This window comes from Phaenicophaeus curvirostris, chromosome 8, assembly GCF_032191515.1.
Source record: "Phaenicophaeus curvirostris isolate KB17595 chromosome 8, BPBGC_Pcur_1.0, whole genome shotgun sequence".
Classification (NCBI taxonomy): Eukaryota; Metazoa; Chordata; class Aves; order Cuculiformes; family Cuculidae; genus Phaenicophaeus; species Phaenicophaeus curvirostris.
In genome coordinates, this window is record NC_091399.1 from 38,186,965 (window position 1) to 38,208,143 (window position 21,179).

Sequence of the window (21,179 nt, forward strand, 5' to 3'; positions counted from 1 at the left end):
ATCACAGGCAGCCTCCAGCCACTACATTTCTTCCTTTTTACTCACTGCTGCCCAGCTGGCACCTGCCTAGCAGGACCCTAGATGGGATGAGCCAGATCAGCTGCTCAGAGATTTGGTCTTAATACTTATACTGGTACAGGAAGATAAAACTGAGAGAGCACTCTGCTATTACGCTTGGTGCTGCAGAGCTCAGAGGTGTTCAAGAGTCAGCGTGGCCCTGACTAACCCAACTTAGATCCGCTTTAAACAGGGTTTGGAATAAATAGGACTAAAGATACGGAAGAAATTTTTCTACTGTGAGGGCAGTGAGACACTGGCACAGGTTGCCCAGAGAGGTGGTGGATGCCTCATTCCTGGAAACATTCAAGGTAAGGCTGGATAAGGCTCTGAACAACCTGACCTTGTTGATATCCCAGCTTACAGCAAGAGTTGGATGAGATTAGCTTTAAAAGGTCCCTTCCAATACAAAGCATTCTATGATAAATGATCTCTGAAGGTTTCTTCCCCCCAAAATTATGATCCTATGATTATCAGTCTTACCTCCCTCACCCCTTGAAGAATTAATTTTGCCACTTCTATCTGTCTGCTGCCCACATGCAGTTAAATTTGGAGTCCCCAGTTGCATCACGACTCAATGCTGAGATTAGCCGTTAACATTTTATCCGTGTAACCTCCCACTGGTTGACTTCTTGGAATCGCCCAGGGTCACTGCACACCAGCCAGTGCTAGACCAGGCACCTTATCTGGTTTGACATTAACACCAACAACAGCGTATAATCCACCAATGTATTATAAAACCGTCCTTCCTTGCAACTAATACAACTAAAGAGGAATTATAGGCACTAACTAGCTAAAAAAGGTACTGCGAAGCACAAGCAGCAGCCCATCTCATCCTGTCTTTCTCTGCAGGAAAGGGAGGCAATGCATTTACCTACCTGGATTGCCAGCCAACCAGGTGGCACTGTAGATGGCAGCCACAAATAATAGCTCTGAAAGACTTAGGCAAAAGAGAAAAGAGCTTTGGAACTGTGCATGCAAAACGCTAAGTACATATTCAAACCCCAAATAGCCAACTGTGGCAGCGCACCAAATCGGCTGCAAGTTCAGCGAACAATGGCCTGGAAATTGCATCTCTGTTGAACATGGTTTTAAATAAACATAGTCCATTTTAAGTGGGTTTTAAATGAAAGTCTAAACAGTTTGTATGGGCTTTATTTCAGCCTAATACAAGTTAAACAACCCCCGTGACTGTGTGCACACAGTCTTTCATGCTACTGAAATTTGAGTACCAGCCCCTAAGCCCCTTGCCCACCTCTCCACTGCATTTGGGCAGGGAAAGGGAGTGAAGCCCAGTAGAACCATTCCCCCAAGTCCCCAGCACCAAAGTCTTGCTAGCGGCATGTATGGGTTGTGCTAGGCCACAAAAATGTTTTCTCATCTTGAGTCAGCATACAGCATGACAATTCCTGCTTACAGCATCAGTTTTCAGAACAAAACTATGTGAGGAGCAGGCAATTCTGCCACACTGTTGTACACAAATTATTAATCACAGGCAAAACTGTGAACTCACTGTGGACAAGCTGCTCCTCACTAAGAATGGAAGTTTTTGCAATATGAAAAAATATAAAATTCTTCCAGTAAAAATTTTCACTCAAGAAAAAAAATGATTGCTCAACTAAAGGTTTAGATTAAAATTAGATTTGTATCTATCATTCATTTGGAATGTTTTAATTGTCCCATAGCAAGTCCATTTGTCTATTTACTCACATTTTTGTTAAGTTCCGTCAAAACCTAAGAAGGGAACATTAAATAACATGGATCAAGAACTCTGAGTAATGAGGGCAGTCCTTTAGAAGCTAAATCCTAAGAAATGCGAGCTTGCCTCATAAGTTGCTTAACTCGAACACAAATGAATAAAGCATTTACACAACACTTGATAGGTTGAGAATAACTAGGAGCAAGTTGAGGCAGGCACTGGATTATTAGAAGTACTTGACTACAGAAGTTACAGAGGACAAACATCTGTTACCTCCTATACAAGCGTAAAGTTATCTACAGGACACATAAGTGTCACGAGCATTAGCTAAAACTGGGCTGCTTGTGATTTCTCACTTACAAAGCCTTCCACCTCCGAAGGAAAAGAGCAATCTGACACATGGCAAAATCAGTATTGTGCCAGATATGCCCTGGTTATCAGAAAGTAAATTTCTGCCAGACACCATTCCTATAAAGCCAACACCAGACTAATTTGGGATATAGTTAATTGCATACATATACACATATATGCACAGTTGAGTACCAGATGCAAAATGGAAAGGTGGTTTTGCCTCATTTTTCCAGGGAGAAGAGCCTGAAAGATGTACAGTGCAGTCTCATGGTTGCAGACCATAGCAGTTATAAACAAAGACACCAAATATAAGTCACAGTCCCCAGCTGAGACCCTCTTTCCTAACACTGAAGCGCCTAACACTGTACAAACACATACAAGACTCTAATGCAGCCTCCCCTTGAGACGCCAAAAAACTTCCAAACCACGTAAAGAGAGGAGTAGTTGAGGTTTGTTTTAATTTTAATGACTGGTTTTGTGACAATTACTTTAAGAGTCTGCATGTGCAGGCACAACAGAAACACAGAATTGTTTGGGTTGGAAAAGACTTTTATGATCATCAAGTCCAACCATAAACCTAACCCTGCCAAGTCCACCAATAAACCATGTCTCCAAGTGCCACACCCACACGTCTTTTAAATTCCTCCAGTGATGGTGATTTGTGTTAAAAATATACTTAAGATTTATAATAGAAATGTTTATGTCAGTGTTACAGATGAGATGAATAGAAGTATTTTACAGAGTCAGATAATTATTTTTTGATGCTGGATTTCTGGCTCCCTTGGAAACAACAGGACCAACATTTAAGTTTACCTCAGAGTATTGGTTTTCTTTTAAAGACAAATAATTTCAGAATACAAAGGAAGGCACTTATTAATAACATACAGGGATTTAAAAACCTACACAAGCTATAAATGGCATGACTTCCTGAAGAGACATTCAAAAAGTTACAATAATACGCTTGCTGTTAGTTTCCCATATGAAAACCATATATAATTTTTTTGTTACTAATAGCTTCATGCTTATTTTCACATTTATTTTACTGAACATAATATATTTTAATAATTTGTAAACAGATAAATATTTACTTCTCTCTTAGCAGTTATTCAAAAAAGTTATCTGCACAAAAAACCCAATTAATTTTGGCACATTTCAACATAGTGTCTATGTAAACATTTCTTCCTCCTACACACACAGCCACCATCAAGTTTCTGCAGCAAGTGCCCTTTGGTAAACCATTCACACATACAGCCAGCAACTAAAAAAGCAGCTGAAGTGTGATGAAATTAATATCTTAGGCTACGAAACCTTGGTTTTCTTAGGCTGAGCATTGGTTGTTTGATGGTAGGTTTGTTCTCAAATAGCATTGCTTCATTTTCTGTAGTTGGAAATCTCTTCTGGTAGATTAGAGGGTATTCCTTCTGAAACTGGAAAACACAATAGCAAAATTAGACAAACCTCATCCTGCTGTATATGCTTGCTTCCCCACCTCTGGAGACAGCCTGCAGTTGTTGCCCAGGCTGAGGAACAACGATGCTGCTGACTGCTTGAACAGCAGGACCAGCTCTCCACCCCCAAGCAAGGCAGGGATGGCAGTTGCCTGCGGGAAGTCGTGTTGCCCAGCCAGCACTAGGAGCTATTCAGTTTATGCTTGGAAAACTGTCTTTCACTAACCACAACAATGACTGTTTTACCTAAATGGAAATTAAGATTCAGCTGATTTTGAAGGGATTTTGTCAGGAAAGCTTACTATTTGGCCAAGGGAGCTGTCTTACAACTCCTGCAGATACACAAATAAAAATATCTAACTTTGTGTTTTTGACGTTCTGCCTGTTCCCTATGTAAGACCTCAGGAAGGAATAACAGTAAATACATCAATGTATCATCCAAAGCTTTCTGCTGAAGGATTCAGCCTACAGAAAATTACACTACTTGTAATCTTTGGTGCTGATACAAGCTGGGACTGACCTTCCAGGAAGTGCCATGTATTTGGCTTTCTTCAATTCACAGTATCAATACTGAAGAACTGCTCCAAAAGGTTTTGATTTATCACATCAACAGCTATCCCAGCACAAATGGCAAGACTATAACACTGCAGCTCCGTGAATTTCAAAAATAACCTTTGCTAACACATAGTCCTTACGGTACAAGCCACTCCTAGACTTTGATGGGAACTCAAAAGTTTTCAGTACATACTTCAAGTTTTACCACTAGAGGATTTCAGTTTACTTCCCCCCTCCTTGCTTCACCTGCCTAAAGTACCGCTGTGTATCACTTCTTTCTTACTCCAAGTTTTAATCAACAGCAAGTAACCGCTCTTCTTTACATGCTGGAAGTTTTAAAGAACTTGCACAAAAGTCCAGCCCTCACTTTTACAGGACCAGAAAGTTTCCACACCACACACAAAGGGCGGTGCTGCAGAAGCTGGGGGAGGGGCTCCAAAGAGAAAGAAATGTACTTGCACTGAAAAGCTGCTTTTTCAAATTTGAGTCACAAGACTTGCTTAGGAGATTCTAGGACAAGTACAATACTATTCAATCGGTCACAAATACTTGCCAAAGGTTTTCTGGAAAAAAGCCTCCAGTATTAAATCCTGCCAGAACTGCTGTATTTTAGCTAGTATTGGGCAACATGTTAGGTAGGCCATAGAAATGCCAGATAATCCCAAGCAATATACATGTTACAAAACACAAAACTAAAGTTGTGAACAGATAGAGCTGATGTCTTAAAGCAAAAAATGATTGCTTTCATCACTTATGGATTTTAAGCCCACCCACAGCATTTTAGCAATAAACTTGAATTTGCACAAGAAACTAGGCTGTAATTCTGTTGCATGTTATGCAACAGAGAGCAGCATCATTGAATAATTTTATACTGGTTTTAAATTGTTGTTTGAACACCACTACTGCCAAACAGTATCAAATGTTGTATTAGACATCGTCTTTAAAAATCCCAATCAAATCATGCAATTGAGACACATTAAACAGCCTCCTCTTTAAAAAAAGCATTTCTCTCTGCAATCTGCTCTTGCTCTGCACCAGTCTACTGACCAAGATCCTTCCTGAACAAAGGTGCTTTCACAAGCAGATGAAACATCCAAGTTTCTTACCTGTTTTAACTTTTTCTTTTTGTCTTTCACAGACAAGTTTTTATCTTTGATAATGTTCTCCAAGAGCTCTGCCACTGCAGCTTGAGAGGTAGAAACCTTCTGCTCTTCAAATTCTTGAGGAGTAATTTGTTTGCAGTAGGAATACGTTGGCAATATGGCACAGATTTCTTCCTTTTGATATTTGCACTAAAACAGAAGTTGAAGGGGTCTTCACATCCTCAAATGATTATGCATGATTTCAGTAAGCAGCTACCAAACACTCATCATACTAACTTACAGTGGCATCCCAAATTGCAATACATACAACGTAGCTAGTATCTGTGATTGCACCAAAAGTTTGTATCAAAATACACTGGTTTTACTTGCAGGTCTCCCATTCCACCTTCAAGAGTATCAGATACTCTAAAATTAGCAAATGAAATTAAGCTATCAACAACACCAACCTGAGCCATCTTCATGTATTCTATGTGATCTTGCACTGCAACTTGCAGGTGAGTTGGTACTTTAAATATTTCTTGCTGATGGTCCATTAGAAATGAAACTAATCGTGTAGAAAGCAGCTCATCAAGATCTACTTCTTCCACACAGCACAGTACACATCGAGAAAAAGTCTGTATCATCTAGAAGTGTTTAACAGATCATTAGTATGTGCAGTGGAGAGATTCGCCTTCTTTCCAGCCTACATGGTGGCACAATGAGTTCTCCAATACAGACTTTCATTGCAACCTCTCTTGCCTGCACCACTGGTCAAGAGAGGAGGAAAACAGATTATAACTTTACCTTCATCTGAAATAAGGTTAACTTCTTACAAGGTTAGACTTGTGCTTTTTTAAAACTAACAATTCTTTGAACTAAGAAATCCTTATTTTAAATAGGTAATACTAAGAAAAACTCTTCCCCTGTAGAAAAGTGTACATCTTCCATTAGCCAACTTGAAACAAGTGAGATGATAAAAAACCTGCAGAGCCAACCTAGACAAGCCCTTATACACACTGAGATCCAGTTTTAAATAGCTTTAAACCACATTTTTACAGCTTTCATATTTCCAGCTTTAGTAGGCTCATTTTAAATTAGCATGTGCAGGTACTCTGCTTTTCTATTTAATCTGTCTGACAAAAATCTTTAAGTCATTCCAAAGAAAGTTTAAATTCAGACCGGGAAGATAGTCTTAAAAGTCACTAGGCAGAAAACTTACTTCTGTAGAACTTTTTTTGCCATAACTTCACATACACAAACGTTTAGCCTGGGAAAGATTTTCTATAGATACTTCACCAACACAGTTCAAATTAAATGGTAGCTGAATGCATCCCTTTAAGAAATTATTTCCCTTCTCCTCTTAAAGTAATGAAAAGCAACAGCAGTATTTTAAGTATATGAAGATGGAGATAAGAAAATGCTTGCTTCAAGTCAGATTTTTGTAAGTATTCTGGAGACTAAAAATCTGCCATTAATGGCTATATAATTGCAATGAGACAAAAACCTGAAGTACAGAATACTGCTCATATTCTTGGCATTCCTTCAGCCATGTTCTTTAAACAACAGATACACTGCACTAATGATTCTCTTACCAAAGAACGTGTTCCCATTGCATCATGCAGTCGTGGCATATCAACGTTTTCACTGATGCGAGAGATCATACGCATTAAGAGTTGAATCTTTCTACGATTTGGTGGTGGAAGCAACAAGCAACATATCTGTAGTGCTTCAATAGCAATTCTTTCTAAATGAGGCTGAAGGAGATCTACAAGTTAATCATGAAGACAGCTATCATTAAGATTTGAACCATCTTTCAGGACATTTTTATCTCGGTACAAGAAACTTCATGTTTTTCAATGATAAGCTATGTTTCATAGACTTCAGCTGTAACATAGTAGATAATGTTAAGTGGCCTTCCTTTGTGGGGTCATCTTTAACTTGCTTCATTATTATAACTGTATTATGGTTTTAATGGCACCAGCAGTTTAAGAAGTAACACTGATGTTATTCCTGGAAGTATTTCCAAGAAAATATGCTTCAAAAACCAGAAAAAGACATCTCCTACAGCAGGCAGGTCTGTGCAGACTCCGTGCCTCACTCTTAGACAAGTGTCTAGGATCAGAATTATCACTTACCTGAGCAGAAAGTCAAGTTTAAGGCACCAAAGATACTCCGCGCTACTCTTTACAAGGTATGAAAGGCTGCCTTTCCACAGTGCAACACAGCAGCTTTTAAAACCCACAGATCACATTAACATGCATCTCAAAAAACCGAGCAACAGTGCCAAAGATTAAGGAAGCAGAGATTAGTCAGACAACACAATAAGCCAATACAACATGCTTTAGAAAGCCACCTTACTTTGCGTGCCAGTCAGCATAGAAGAAGAGTGTGTGAAAGTGTATTCTGAGAGTTCTGTGGTACTTTTGCAGAATCTCTTACTGATGGTGATATCAGAAACCTCAGTCCTGATGTCCACTGAAGAATTCACACCAGAGGTATTTGGCGTTCCTTTCCCACAAAGTTGAGATCTTGGCTTTACTGTAATTTCAGCAACAGGCATATTAATGCTCACACAACTTTTGGAGTTCCTTTTGCCGAGTAGACTCTGAGACCTGCACATTTGCTTTGACTCATATTTTTCATTAAACAGCTCTTGATCCTGAAGAGCTAAGGTGGATGCTTTCTTGATGCTATGGGTTTGATTTTGATGTGTGTTATCAAAACCGAGCTCTGATTTAGAACTAGCTTCATGTTCGTATGGTAGTGATTGTTTTTGCCTGTGGGAATCAGACTCTCCTTTATTACATACGCTTGAAGTAGTATCTCCAATTCTTTCCAAAGAGTAACACCTTGTCCTAAATTTTCTGGGTGGATCTTGTTCATTCCTGAAACCTGAAAGATTTTGACAACTTCCTCCTACTAGATTGTCAGCACTACCTTGTTTACATGTCTGTTTATATTGCAGCAATTTCTTTGCACATTGTTGTTGAATAGTTAGCTCTTCTGAGGAGGACCTCCTGGAAGCTTCATAGTCTTTTTTTTTTTTGTCAGGCTCTTTGCGAAGTAGGCTTAGAAGAAGACACTCAGTTGACTTGAAAGAGTTCAAGTGAAGAATTTTTGAAGGTTGTGGGTCACATTTCTCATCTTGGACAGAATGTTTTCCACTGCATATATCTGGAATTGTGATGTAGCCACACATGACTATCAGAAAATGAAATATCAGTTAAGATGCAAGTGGTATGAAATTGAACAAGTTCAGAATGAGTTGCTAACTGAACAGAGAAGACAACAAATACAAGACTAATTTATAGCTGATGCTGTTAGTAAAACCTAAGAAAAAAAATCAGCTCAGTCCAAAAGGTAATTGCAACCAACATGCAAGAATAAGGAAAGGTATCACAATGCAATAGTGAGGAACACACAGGAACAGGCACATATTTTTAAATTACAGTTATGGCATATTTAGAATGTTAGCTCAGGCAGCAATGTATATAGGACATGATGAGACAGAACTGCATTTCAGTTAATTCTGTAATACAGAGCAATAGCGTTTATGATCTTCCTCAGATTCAAGCTGCCATACAGATTAGGGGGTCAAGGTTTGCCTTCAATTACATATTTGTTACCCAGCTGATATAAACTTACTAGCTTGCACAGATTTCTGAATTCATACATACCTAAAATATTAACAAAAAGTTCATAGTATTCAAAAGTAAGTAATGGTTCAGGAAGACTGAGAAAGTAATCAGCAACTGTTCTGAATACATCCCGTTCGAACCCATTGTAAGTTGGTTGGCTCATGTCATTATTTCTAGGCCCTAAAAAGAGGTGAAGAAAGAAAATTCACAGAAGTATTTATTCTCATAATTCTGTTATTCAAAAAAAAAATAAAAATCAACAGGTTTTTTTTGTAGGAATTACTTTCACAAGAAAAGAATCATATCAGCAACATACAAATATTTCAGTTCAAAAGTATACCACTTGTAAGCAAAAATGGTATAAAATATTCTACGTAGCCACTGAGGAATTGTGTTTAGTTTCAACAAGCTGTTACACACCAAGAAAATAAATAAAAAAAACTCATTTATGCCTATTATAGGCTCCTCAGCAAAATAATTACAAACTTCTAGCATTTTCCTTCATTTCCAAAATACACTAATCCCAGTTCTCCCACAGGAAGCTCTAGCTTCCAAATCAAGAGGCTCATGCAATGACCAACTCTGAAGAATGTGCTGAGAGCCAGTCAAGGTATCTGTATTGCTTCATGTGCAGGTCAAACAGAGAGAGGCTCTTTTCCCTTGTGGGGAACCCCTCTTTCCAGCTCCTCTATTCAAATGGTTCACCAAGAGAAAGCTTTGTTCACTGCTACTCCTGTGGTGAACAACAGCTTACACACAACTAATTTTCTTCAGAGGTGAACAGAAACAATCCAATAATTCAAGAGATCTGGTTAATAAACCTTGACCATGCTGCTACAGAGAAGAAAGAGCGTAAGGGGCCTGGTACAAATAAAAGATCTACACAATGTCGAATTTTAACTGTAACGTTATCACACTTCATTGAACTCCTACCAAATGAAACAAGCTACCTTAAAAAGCCAATTCTAAGTAATTAGAAGGAGATGCCCACTTTAATTGCACACAGCATCAAGGAAAATGTAACTTCGGATATTCTCAAGCTTTATAATCATACTCACATTACCACATACTACACTAAAAATATAGTGGAGCAGAATTCCCCCTGCCAGCCTTAAGTATTTTCAGCTTTCATGGTGCAAAGTAGCAACCGCCTTCATGGTTTGGTTACAAGTATAGCTAGCAGATGCAGAGATAAAATCTCCACTCGAACCAAGTCACCCAAATGAGAAACTGTGAATTCACAAAACCAGAAAGCTTGCTTGCAGCTTTCATCTCATGAATACATAGACCTACTTGTTCTAAATTCAGGACTGATGTGGGAATTAAGGTATTGAAACACTCAAAGACCAGCGCACAGCTATGTTTTCCACTTTGATTTAAATCCACTCACCAACGTCTTCCCTGTCCTGCTTTTCCCAATAGTGCTCTTCATGTAAAAGGCTCTATGAATTTAGGAATGTAGTTGAAGAAAAAAAAAAGGGTAATTTTCACAAGAGCATGTGCAGCACATTCTACCTCTGAATCTACACTAGCCCTGCAAGAACCCCAACAGTTCAGCTAAGCAGCCAGAGATGAATGCAGATGTATAAGCCCACACTACAGTTTGCGTAGCTCAGGGAGGAGAGAAGGATGGAGACTATCAGTAACAGAGGCAAGAGTTTAACAGCAGGGCAAACACACATAAAAAGAGCTCATTGCCTGAGATTTCATTTGAGAGGCACTCACCTAATGCTAGCATACCCTGCCAGCCATTGAAAGAGGTGGTTTTATTAAAAATATAGTCTAATTGGCAGTCTAGTTGTCCTCTGCTTCTCCAGAATCTTTTCAAAGTCTGCTTCATAAAGAAGCAAAGTATAAAGATTGAGATTGCGTAAATGTTTGTAACAATTTCCAAACACATTGGACAAAGGAAACCTCAAAGACAGATTCTGTCAAGTTTCATAAGGATAGATGGCACTGTAAAGTAGAAACACTATCGGTCATGCCACACAGGTCTGCTATAGCACATGCTGAAGAACAAAACCACTCCTTTATTAACAAGGGAATCCACATCAGAATAAGCCATTAGCAACTGAACTTCATTAGGTGTGCTGTTAAAGCTTTTTTTTTTTGCCTAGTGTGTGAAAACCTGTGTTAATCGTTACTACTCCACAGTAAATACTTCCCCAGTAGTTGTAAGGCAGTTGCTCAAGTATACATAACACTGATGCCATAGGTAATGGATTTTTCTTTTCTTAAGTTTAAGATGTAACATCATGCCTTTCTGAATTTTACAAACTCAGAAGCACTAGGTTTTCTGTAAGCCATAATCAATTTCAGTATCACTGCTTGATATTTCACAAATTAATACCAAAACAAGGGATGAGTGCAGGCTAACTCTCAGTCCACACACAATGACAGTTTAGTCACAAAACACACTTAACAGCTAAAATGCCTGCCTTTAAAAATCCATCTCAACTACTATGCAGTGACTGGCAAGACATTGAAGGCCTTCATCTTCCACAGCTGAACTGTAACTATAAAAGGCTTCTTACTGGGTTTTAAGCATAAGCTTTTTCTAAAGACAGTTTGAAGAAGAAGTAGGAAAGCAGATAAGGACACACCAGAGGAGCTACACTCCAAGTCCAGGATCCAGGAACCAATGAGTAGAACTGTTCCTTCTGTTCTCATGACCAATTGAGTAGACTACAAATCTAAATATACGAGCATGCTTTTATCTCAAACTTTTGCCAAGGTTTGTTTGATTTCTTATAAGACAGATGGTTTTCTGTTAATTTGCTTCCCCAGTTTAATGCAAAATGTAGGAACAGTTTCAGTCCTGCTCAAACCCAGTAACTGGAAAAGGAAAGTCCCTTGACTTCTGAAAAACTGCATTAGAAGAAACCATACAAATTTTGCCCAGCACTCAAGTTTTCTCCTTACCTGACTCTTTGTTAGTAGGAATTATTTTTGTAAAAAACAGTCTCTAACTTTTTCATGGCCTCAGAGAGCACGCTTCTGCTGAAAGCTTACAGAGTTTAACTAACTCTCCTGTACATTTCATGGATTAAGGAATACTGAAGCCCCTCTTCTTCCACTAACTTAATGCGTCCATGTTGCCAAAAATTCACACACAGGCTCAGATGGTATAGCCTAAAAGCAGGGTAACTAGCATGGCCACTAAAGGACTGATATCTTGATTACCTAAAATATAACATCTTTAACAAATGTCAACTCATTTAGGTTATGTTTATGTACAAAAATTTGATATGTAGTGATTTCACTGCTTCTCAACATATCAAGGCACTTAGATTATTTGAATTTCCAAAATGAAACATCACAATTTATCTTAACATGCAGATATATTTAAACTTTCAACACAAAATAGGTTTCTGGAACTTAAAAGCTATTCAGTGACTTACAGTACGCAAGGCATTTCATAGCTGACAATACCCAGTGAGGGAGGTCATCTAAAATAAACAAACAAGGACACTATGTATAAATAACTCCAAAGACTTACCTAATACAAATAACAGCACATGTAATAAATTGGAAAACAGTTTTATTTTTGATCTTTTATAATATTCCTACACATGTAATTAAAAAGTGTCTGCAGTACAGCTACAACACCTTCTAACAAATATGATGAATCATACTCTAGTTTGGGAAAAAAGTGTAAAAGCCAGTCCATGAAACATATTACTGTTGTTTGTTGCAATTACAAGAATATTTAAGCATTAAAAATCTTTAAACTATAAAAAAAACACCTTACCTGATTTGTTCTGCAGAATAACAACACCGTGTTTGCTCGTGTTAGTCATATTGTACATGACATACTCGGGAACTATCTGTGTTGGTTGCAAAACTTCTTCCAAAGATGGGAGGCCTAAAATAGTTTGCAAACTGCAGGAGGAAAAGAGCAGATGTTGTTCTAAAGGTTTGCTAGCAATGAATGAAAACAAGTTCTTTGTATTCAAGCACTGGTTACTTCAAATGCTAATTTGCTGTTTAATATATTCCCACTTCCAGAAGGGCCATTTGAGGACACACTTTTTCCCTGTGACAAATACCAAAAACTAGTAAGAAAGAGCATCTATGGTACCTGAAATATACTTCAATGCCAGCAGCAATGAATTTCTTCAATGCAACAATCCAATGTCAATAAACACATTGGAAAGCATATGTAAACTGAAGGAAGAGATGATTTGTTATAAGTTACTAACCTATTATGTATTTGAATATTATGTATAGTTTTTGTGATTTTAGAAAATATGGGATTAGCTTGAATAATAACCTTTAGCTGGCCCATGCCTGGATACTTACGCTTACATAAGGAATTTTAACAAGGCTGCCATTAGAAAGAATGTGACTGTATCCAATTAAGCCAGATAACAAGGACTAGTGCAATGATAAGAGAAAGAACCACCGGCTAGGACCAGATGCAGCCTTGAAGAGGTACCCAAGGAGCCTAAGAGCATGCGCAAGAAGGAGAGCTGAAGAGTTCACCGTAAAGAAGACTGCGAGCCTTCCTCCAGAAGCCCCCAGCCCAAGACCCCCAGAGGGCAGGGGTGTGCAGCAAGGGGAGGGAACTTACGTAAATAAATTCTGGGAACTGACTATAATTAGACACACCTGTTCCAGGAGAAGTGATGAATATGTATGCTTTGACTGTATAGAATGTATAAAATCTTTGTGAAATGTGCTAGAAGCTGCACGTACACTAGGTGGAGCTATCCCCTGCATGCCCAGCGTTGCATTAAAGGATACCCTACTTAATAATCAACTTGGCATCGATTATTGTTTCTGGCTTTTCACAGCATCAAAACAATACTTAAAAAAATATTCAACTTAAAACATTATTTAAACAATTTCAAAACCACAGACAAGCCAAAAGCTTTATCAGGCCGTTACACACCAAAAGCACATGTACAAGACAGTACCTTTTACAGTGCATTACTTACTGTATTAGAATGATATTCCTCCAAGTTTCTTGCACGTATTCCTGGCTTATTTCCTTCCTGTGCAGTGTGTCTTCCTTGCTTTCCTTTGTTGTATCTGGACGTTTTTTCCCTAAATTTTCCTGAAAATGAGTGGTTTATACTATAAGATAAACAAGCCTCTTGAGATAATTGTTCTCAAAAGTATAGGGAACTCCACAGAACATTAAATTCCAAAACATGATCTAGGGAGTAAACGTCACATCCCAGTGTTGAGAATGCTAGCATAACCAACTAAAAACCAAAAAAGCATGCTATGGAAAAAAAAAAGACCTAAACAACTTAGAACCCAGCAATTTAAAAGACAGAAACACATCAAACCCAACTGCATTAGCAGAAGTATTCTTTAGGAGCACTACTTTTAGGATCACAATCTGAATTCAGAAAGTACATACACACAAATCTCAAAAGATGAAAGGGCCAAACATTCACATTCAATCCTTCGTAAAAAAAAACACAACAAAAAAAAACCAAGAAACCCCCCAAAACAGGCCTGTTAAATAATTTGTGCCTTTTGCTTGTCCTAAATGAAAAGTATTGTTTCAACAAGAACATATTGACCATAATTTCCAGAATTCCACCTTCCAACCCTCCCAACACTTGAAAATACTGTAGCAGGGATAATTCTGCACTGAAGGAGACAAAAAACCCCAAACAAACCCAAAGAAAAACAAAAGCCTTTCCACAGTGATGACAAAAGGCGCTCAATTGCTTACCTGCATATACACAATTAAAGCTTTCTGTAATCCCTGATTATATTGATGCAAAACTTGCCCTATACTGCAATGGATGAGGGGCCAGATAAACTTACTTTCTGCTTAGATAACATGGCTGCACCAATATCACTTTACCCGCTCCTTTTCCCCTTGCCAACAAACCTATTGCCAGTATAAAGTTTAGAAAACAGATTCTTTTAGGTTTAAGAGCATATGTAGTTATTTCTGCCAAATGCATAATCTCTTTCCTTTGCTGACAGCATTTGAAAAATGCCATGTTACATTTTTGTTTGATACTTATGGGCTATCTAATAAAATTTCTTGTTACATTTCACCACTGAAAAGAAACCAATTCATTTTTTCAGCTAGAAGGGAAGACGACATAACAGCATAGCGTCACTAAAAGGTGATTCCTTCCAGGTTTTTTTGTTTTGTTTTGGTTTTTTTTAATATAGTCATGTAGGAAACAAGTTATTACCAGAGACTGTAGCAACTCATGTTTTTTAACAGTTCCAGATAAATGTGGCAGTTTAAGAAGTCTTTCTTTGTCTCTAGACAAGTTTTCCAAGTTCTCTTTTGGTGGACGTGGGCTTGGTAGAGATTTAACTGGAGATGTCGAAGGAAATCTGTCATGAACAGGAGAGATGTTAAGTACTCTTAAAATAGATTAAAAACACAACAAGTCACTTCACAAAAACCGTACCCTATCACAGCAATTCCATAAGATTCTGAAAAGATTCAGGAAAGTAAGAAGTAAATGCTGACATTTTCTCTTTAGAGTGCTATTTAATATCAACATACTACAAACTAGTTTTGGGCTACTTTTCTGATTCCAAAGTCAAGTTGAAGATACTCAGATATTTACACAGCTCAGTGATGGCCATTAATCCATTTAATTTAAGAACTTGGGAATTACTGTTTCCCACACAGACTTCCTGTAAAATGTGCAAGAACAGCAAACAGGACTGGTAGCACAGCATGGCGCTACTACATTAAATTCTCTTTAGTTCCCCTCCAAAGCACGTGAGCATAGCCCACATGCCAGTGAAAAACTTGGCCAAAAAAAAAGCATGGGAAGAGCCAAGGAGATGGCTCCTTGGCCATAAATACAGGATGTACAGCAAGTCAGAGTAAAGTGAAACCGTGAGTGAAATGGTGCTAATAATTAATTTTTGCTACAACTGCTTAAACCCAGAGCAAGATATTTGAGAACCTGAGCACTAAGATTTCTAAATAAATTCTCAAGGAGCATTGTTAACTGGTCTCCATTTCACTACCTGTATAGTGCACCATTGTCTTCTAAGTTTTCAGATCCCCATCTCCCTTTTATGTCTTCAATTACATGATTCTTGAGGAACTTTCTTAATAACTGAACAGTCTGCTGCCTGGTAACTTCAGGACCAAAGTTACTGTTATTCCTTAATACTTCATGGAGCCAGTCTACAGCTTCTGATGCTGTAAAACAGCTTCCGTGTTTTTTGAAATGTTGCCTGTGTTTCCTTAACGGCATGCCTGCTCGGAAATACTTCGTAATTTCATTCCACTGCACGGAAAACAAAACAGCAAAGAATGTAAGATGAACACCCAAAGTTGACCAATGTAACTAACAATTAAAACAATATTATATTAATAAACATACATAAAAAATCACAGCATTAATATTAACAAATACTGATAGTTACACTAAATTATCATAAAATTGTTTAGGTTGGAAAACGCCTTTTAAGATTGAGTTCAACCATAAATCTCACACCGCAGACTCCACTACTCAATCATGTCCCTAAGTGTCACATCCACATGCTTTTTAAATACCTCCAGAGACGGTGACTCAACCACCAGGGTCCAGGGTTTGACAACCCTTTCTGTGAAGAATTTTTTCCTAATATCCAGTCTAAACCTCCCTTAGCACAACTTGAGGCCATTTCCTCTTGTCCTATCACTTATTACTTCAGAGAAGTTTGAAAGTTAGAATATCCCTCTGATAGCATGCTTTGTTCCATTGTCCTCCTAAACATTGTTCACTCTTTGGAGATGATAACGTCTTGTCTGAAGTATAATCTGTGCTGGACAGATGTCTCTTCTGTGATCCCCTCTGTTTGCAGTTTTCCCCCATCTCAAATGCAACGTCAGGCAGAGCTGGAGGCAGCTCCAAATTAGCTAAAGTTTTGACTGTTGTGGATTTCATAATAACAATAAAGTTAGTCCCTGGAAAGTTATAGAACATGCATAAAATTTCCGGGAAAATTTATACACATGCACATAAATGGGAAATCCGTTCTGTCCCCAGCTCTGGTCTGCTGGCACAGGATTGATGGAGAAGTCTGGCAAGAAAGCTGCCTGGAGGAGAAGAACCTGGGGGTGTTGGTTGACAGAGACTGAACATGAGCCAGCAGTGTGCCCAGGTGGCATCTTGGCTTGCATCAGAAACAGCATGACCAGCAGGTCCAGGGAGGTTATTCTGCCTCTGTACTCGGCACTGGTGAGGAGTGTCTAAGAGAGCTGGGGTTGTTTAGCCTGGAGAAGAGGAGGCTGAGGGGAGACCTTATTGCTCTCTACAACTACCTGAAAGGAGGTTGTAGAGAGGAGGGTGCTGGCCTCTTCTCCCAAGTGACAGGGGACAAGACAAGGGGCAATGGCCTCAAGCTCTGCCAAGAGAGGTTCAGGCTTGACATTAGAAAAAAATTCTTCACAGAAAGGGTCATTGGGCACTGGCAGAGGCTGCCCAGGGAGATGGTTGATTCACCTTCCCTGGAGGTGTTTAAAAGACAGGTGGATGAGGTGCTGAGGGGCATGGCTTAGTGATTGATAGGAATGGTTGGACTCAATGATCCAGTGGGTCTTTTCCACCCTAGTGATTCTGAGATCGTTGCCCTGCTTTGCCCAGTGCTGATAAAGGATGCTTGCTTTCTAAAACTCCAAAATGAGCCTTAGAGAGTTGATTTGTGGTGCTTTCAGTACCACTTTCAGAAGGACATAGAATCATAGAATGGTTTGAGTTGGAGGAGACCTTAAAGATCATCCAGTTCTAACCCCCCTGCCATGTGCAGGGACACCTCCCACCAGCCCAGGCTGCCCAAGGTCCCATCCAGCCTGGCCCTGAACACCCCCAGGGATGTGGCAGCCACAGCCTCCCTGGGCAACCTGTGCCAGTGCCTCACCACTCTCATGGTGAAGGAATTCTTCCTTATGTCTAGTCTAAATCTCCTTCCACACTCAACTTAAAGCCATTAAGTGCCTAACGTTCAAAAACCGCAGTCACCTGGACGAGCTTAACTCTACTTCAGCTTAAATGAAAACACTCCCCTTTTTGGAACAGCGGCTCCCATTCACATCACCCGCTTCCCTCCTCCCTCTTTATTTCTTTCTGTCTTCCTTGCTTCCCTCCTCCCTCTTTATTTCTTTCTGTCTTCCTTCCTTCCTTCCCTCCCTCCCTCCTGTCCCCCCTTCCTCCTTATACCCCCGTCCCCCTTCCTATCTCCCTCTTTCCCCGCTCACCAGCCGGGTGGCGCGATAGGGCGCGTGCCCGCGCGGCCTCCCCTCCATGGCGCCGCCGCCGTTTGAATGCGCGGCGCGGGCGCGGGTTGGGCGGGCGGGGGGCGGGGCCGCGCCTCGGGATTCGCCGGGTTCCCCCCCCGCCCCTTCCCCCCAGCTCGGGTTGGCGGGTGCGGGCAGCCTGGGCCGCGGGAGGTGGCCCTGCCCTTGGCGGGGGGGCTGGAACCGGATGGGCTTTAAGGTCCCTTCCAACTCAAACCGTTCTATGATTCTATGTCCCGCTGAAAGCGGTACTGAAAATGCCACAAATCACTCTCTAAGGCTCATTTTGGAGTTTTAGAAAGCAAGAGGCGGCGATCTCCATCACTCCTGAGCAGCCAGACCGGAGCTGGGGACGGGGTGGATTTCCCAATTAAGTGCATGTGTATAATTTTTCCCAGGAATCTTATGCATATTCTGTTCCTTTCCAAGGACTAATTTTAATGTTATTATGAACTTCACAACAATCAAAACTCTTGCTAATTTGGATTCTAGATCATAGAATGGAATCATAGAATGGTTTGGGTTGGAAGGGACCTTAAAGATCAAAGAATCACAGAACAGTTTGGGTTGGAAGGGACCTTAAAGCCCATCCAGTTCCTAGCCCCCTGCCATGGGCAGGGACACCTCCCACTGTCTCATGTCACACAAAGCTCCATCCAACCCGACCTTGAACACCTCCAGGGATGGAGCATCCACAGCTTCCTTGGGCAACCTGTGCCAGCGCCTCACCATCCCCACTGTAAAAACTATCTTTCTAATATCTAATCTGAATCTCCCCTCTTACAGCTTAAAACCATTACCCCTCATCCTATCCCTGCAATCCCCAATAAAGAGCCCCTTCCCAGCTTTCCTGGCGACCCTTTAAGTACTGGAAGGTCTCTATAAGGTCTCCCTGGAGCGTCCTCTTCTCCAGGCTGAACAACCCCAACTCTCTCACAGCCTGTCCTCGTACGGGAGGTGCTCCAGCCCTTTGGCCATCCCATCATCACCAGTGGCAGCGGTGTCACAGCTCCAGAGCTGCCCAGGCGGTGGCTGCAGCCCCCAGCTAAGGGCAGAGTTACTGCCACCCCAGAAGCAGCGTGGTGGAAAGCACCGACAAGCACATGCAGCAGACACAGGTCAGTCCTGAAGGAGGTGTAACAGCTTGCACCTCCTCAGACACTCACCTGGGTTATTTGCGAAGACCAGGGGAAAAGGCCAACTTGTATTACCCAATTTAACTGTTTTCAGAGCCTTTTCACAGACAACACTTCAACAGGCAGGTGTGGCAAACACATTCCTTAGGTTTTGGGGGACTGGCAGGTAGCTGACACAGAGCTGCCTGAGCACACACGCTAACCCCTTTCAGAAGAGAACGGCTTCTGTCAACTGCCCTGTCTGATCCTGTGGATTTCCTGCAGATACAGGTCTACTAGAGACGCTTCCCCCCCTGCCCCCGAAAGCCTGAGCGACCTAACAAACATTGCAACAGTATAGGTTTTGTAGTTCCCTTTGGTCTTTTTTTTTTTGTTGGTTTTTTTTTTTAGTGTTCTCTTTCTCAAGGCCTGTAGAACAACTATACTTGTAATCTGGGAGCTATAAATACCCCATGAGTGTTTTATCTCATCATGATACACCCATTCATTACTCAGAAATCTTAGGCTCATTGTTTAAACTTCTTTTATAGTCAGTAAAGAGACACAAATACTTCAGAGGCTTTTATAAGAAGGGATAAAAACATCACTGCTCTGAGAAAACACATCTGCACAACAAGTGGATTTAAGTGATATGACCCAAAGCTGCAACCCAAGAAAAAGAACAGAAATAGAATGTCAAAGCACTAAAACACACAAGAACTCAGATAAGCACCCTCCAGCACACCCAGGAGTAGAGTAGCAGTGAGGAAACTGACTTCTCAATAGCATACCTCGCTAAGGGAGAGATAACTGTTCAGTTCTTAGGAGCTTTAGAAACTAGTCGCAGGAGCCAGTCAAAGCTGTCTCTGAATAACTTCTATCACATCTGTGAACTATAGCACCTGCTGGTAAGCCAGCAGTTGCGGATTTACTGAGTCAGCGTGGCAAACAATTCACAATTCAGTGAACCCGAGTTATTTCACCTGCATTTTTGTATCTGGTTAGAAGAAGAAAGATGTAGGTTCTTTCCCTAGATTCATAAACTGTAGAGAAGCTCTTAATCTTTTATATATTACAACTCACCTCCTTTTTAATTTTTTAACAAAACTGCTTGATAAATGGTTGCCAAGGTAGAAAGTGGTATTGATTTTTCCAGTGACCAAGGCTCTAAACTTGTTCAAGAGTATAAATCAATTTACTGATTATCTTAGGGAAATCTCCATGAGTAAAACCTGCAGAAAGTGATGACTACAACTGTTTCACTATGGATTGCTTCCCATACTCCCTCTTTCATTTAAAAAAATACAGTGCTGGATATATTTTCATTCAACTTAGTGCCTATATCTGATGTAATACATTTGGTAAAACTTCATATCTTAGCTGAAGTAGAGAGAATTTAGGGACGTGTCTGGTAAATTCAGTAAAGGTGATAATTGAAATAGTCTGGGAAACATTACAGTCCATCTTTTTCATACTTGTGTAAGCAGTATAATACTCTTGTGGCCTAAGGTGTTTTAATTAATTTCCTAGGAGACAAAAACTAGAGTTCTTTCTACTTTTACAATTCAATTTCAAGTGTACTCTCACTTGAGGGTTTACCTGCTTAAAGAAAAATGACTAAACAGAGGCACGTGTTCTGTTTTTTTTATCACTACACAGTTGTGAATAGATGTCATCAACTGGAAATATAACCAGTCTTTTAAAATTATTAGAGAGTACCAGGGTTGCTAAAAATATTCCTAGAGCCCATTTTGTGGCTTCACAATGAGATTTCCTTATCTTTCAGTGTTTTTCTTTTCCTTTATTTTCATTAGAGAATATCAATGCAGTTTAGCTATAGGAGTGCATCAGAATAACTCTTCACATACAAAATTCTGCAAAACACAGGAAAGAAAGCAATGGGAAAAGTAAGGCATTATTTTCTGTTTTCCTTTTATAACTGTTTGATGATGATGTCTGCTACTAGAAACAGTAGAAGGTAAAATAAATAGAGATTAATAGAGTTCGT

The 21,179-nt window shown here is 39.9% G+C and overlaps 1 protein-coding gene across 1 annotated transcript; it reads right to left on the bottom strand.

Annotated features, from left to right (window-relative positions):
* Positions 1-2,929: 2,929 nt before the first annotated feature.
* LOC138723382 (DEP domain-containing protein 1A-like) lies at positions 2,930-18,069 on the bottom strand. Its single transcript, XM_069862340.1, has 12 exons — positions 18,018-18,069; positions 15,800-16,065; positions 15,001-15,148; positions 13,771-13,889; positions 12,582-12,712; positions 12,232-12,279; positions 8,870-9,010; positions 7,551-8,393; positions 6,785-6,957; positions 5,660-5,836; positions 5,217-5,402; positions 2,930-3,534 (listed from the first exon to the last, which is right to left on the bottom strand). The coding sequence occupies exons 1-12, from the start codon at positions 18,063-18,065 to the stop codon at positions 3,394-3,396; spliced, it is 2,421 nt and encodes an 806-aa protein (XP_069718441.1). The 5' UTR covers positions 18,066-18,069; the 3' UTR covers positions 2,930-3,393.
* Positions 18,070-21,179: the final 3,110 nt, after the last annotated feature.

Excerpts from the sequence above, each read along its gene's own strand:
- LOC138723382 (XM_069862340.1), bottom strand. The coding sequence starts at position 18,065 with ATGGAGGGGAGGCCGCGCGGGCACGCGCCCTATCGCGCCACCCGGCTG. Across the intron at positions 12,280-12,581 it reads TATTCTGCAGAACAAATCAG|ATGACCTCCCTCACTGGGTA; the intron begins GTAAGGTGTTTT and ends TGTTTATTTTAG. Across the intron at positions 5,837-6,784 it reads CAATGGGAACACGTTCTTTG|ATGATACAGACTTTTTCTCG; the intron begins GTAAGAGAATCA and ends AAACACTTCTAG.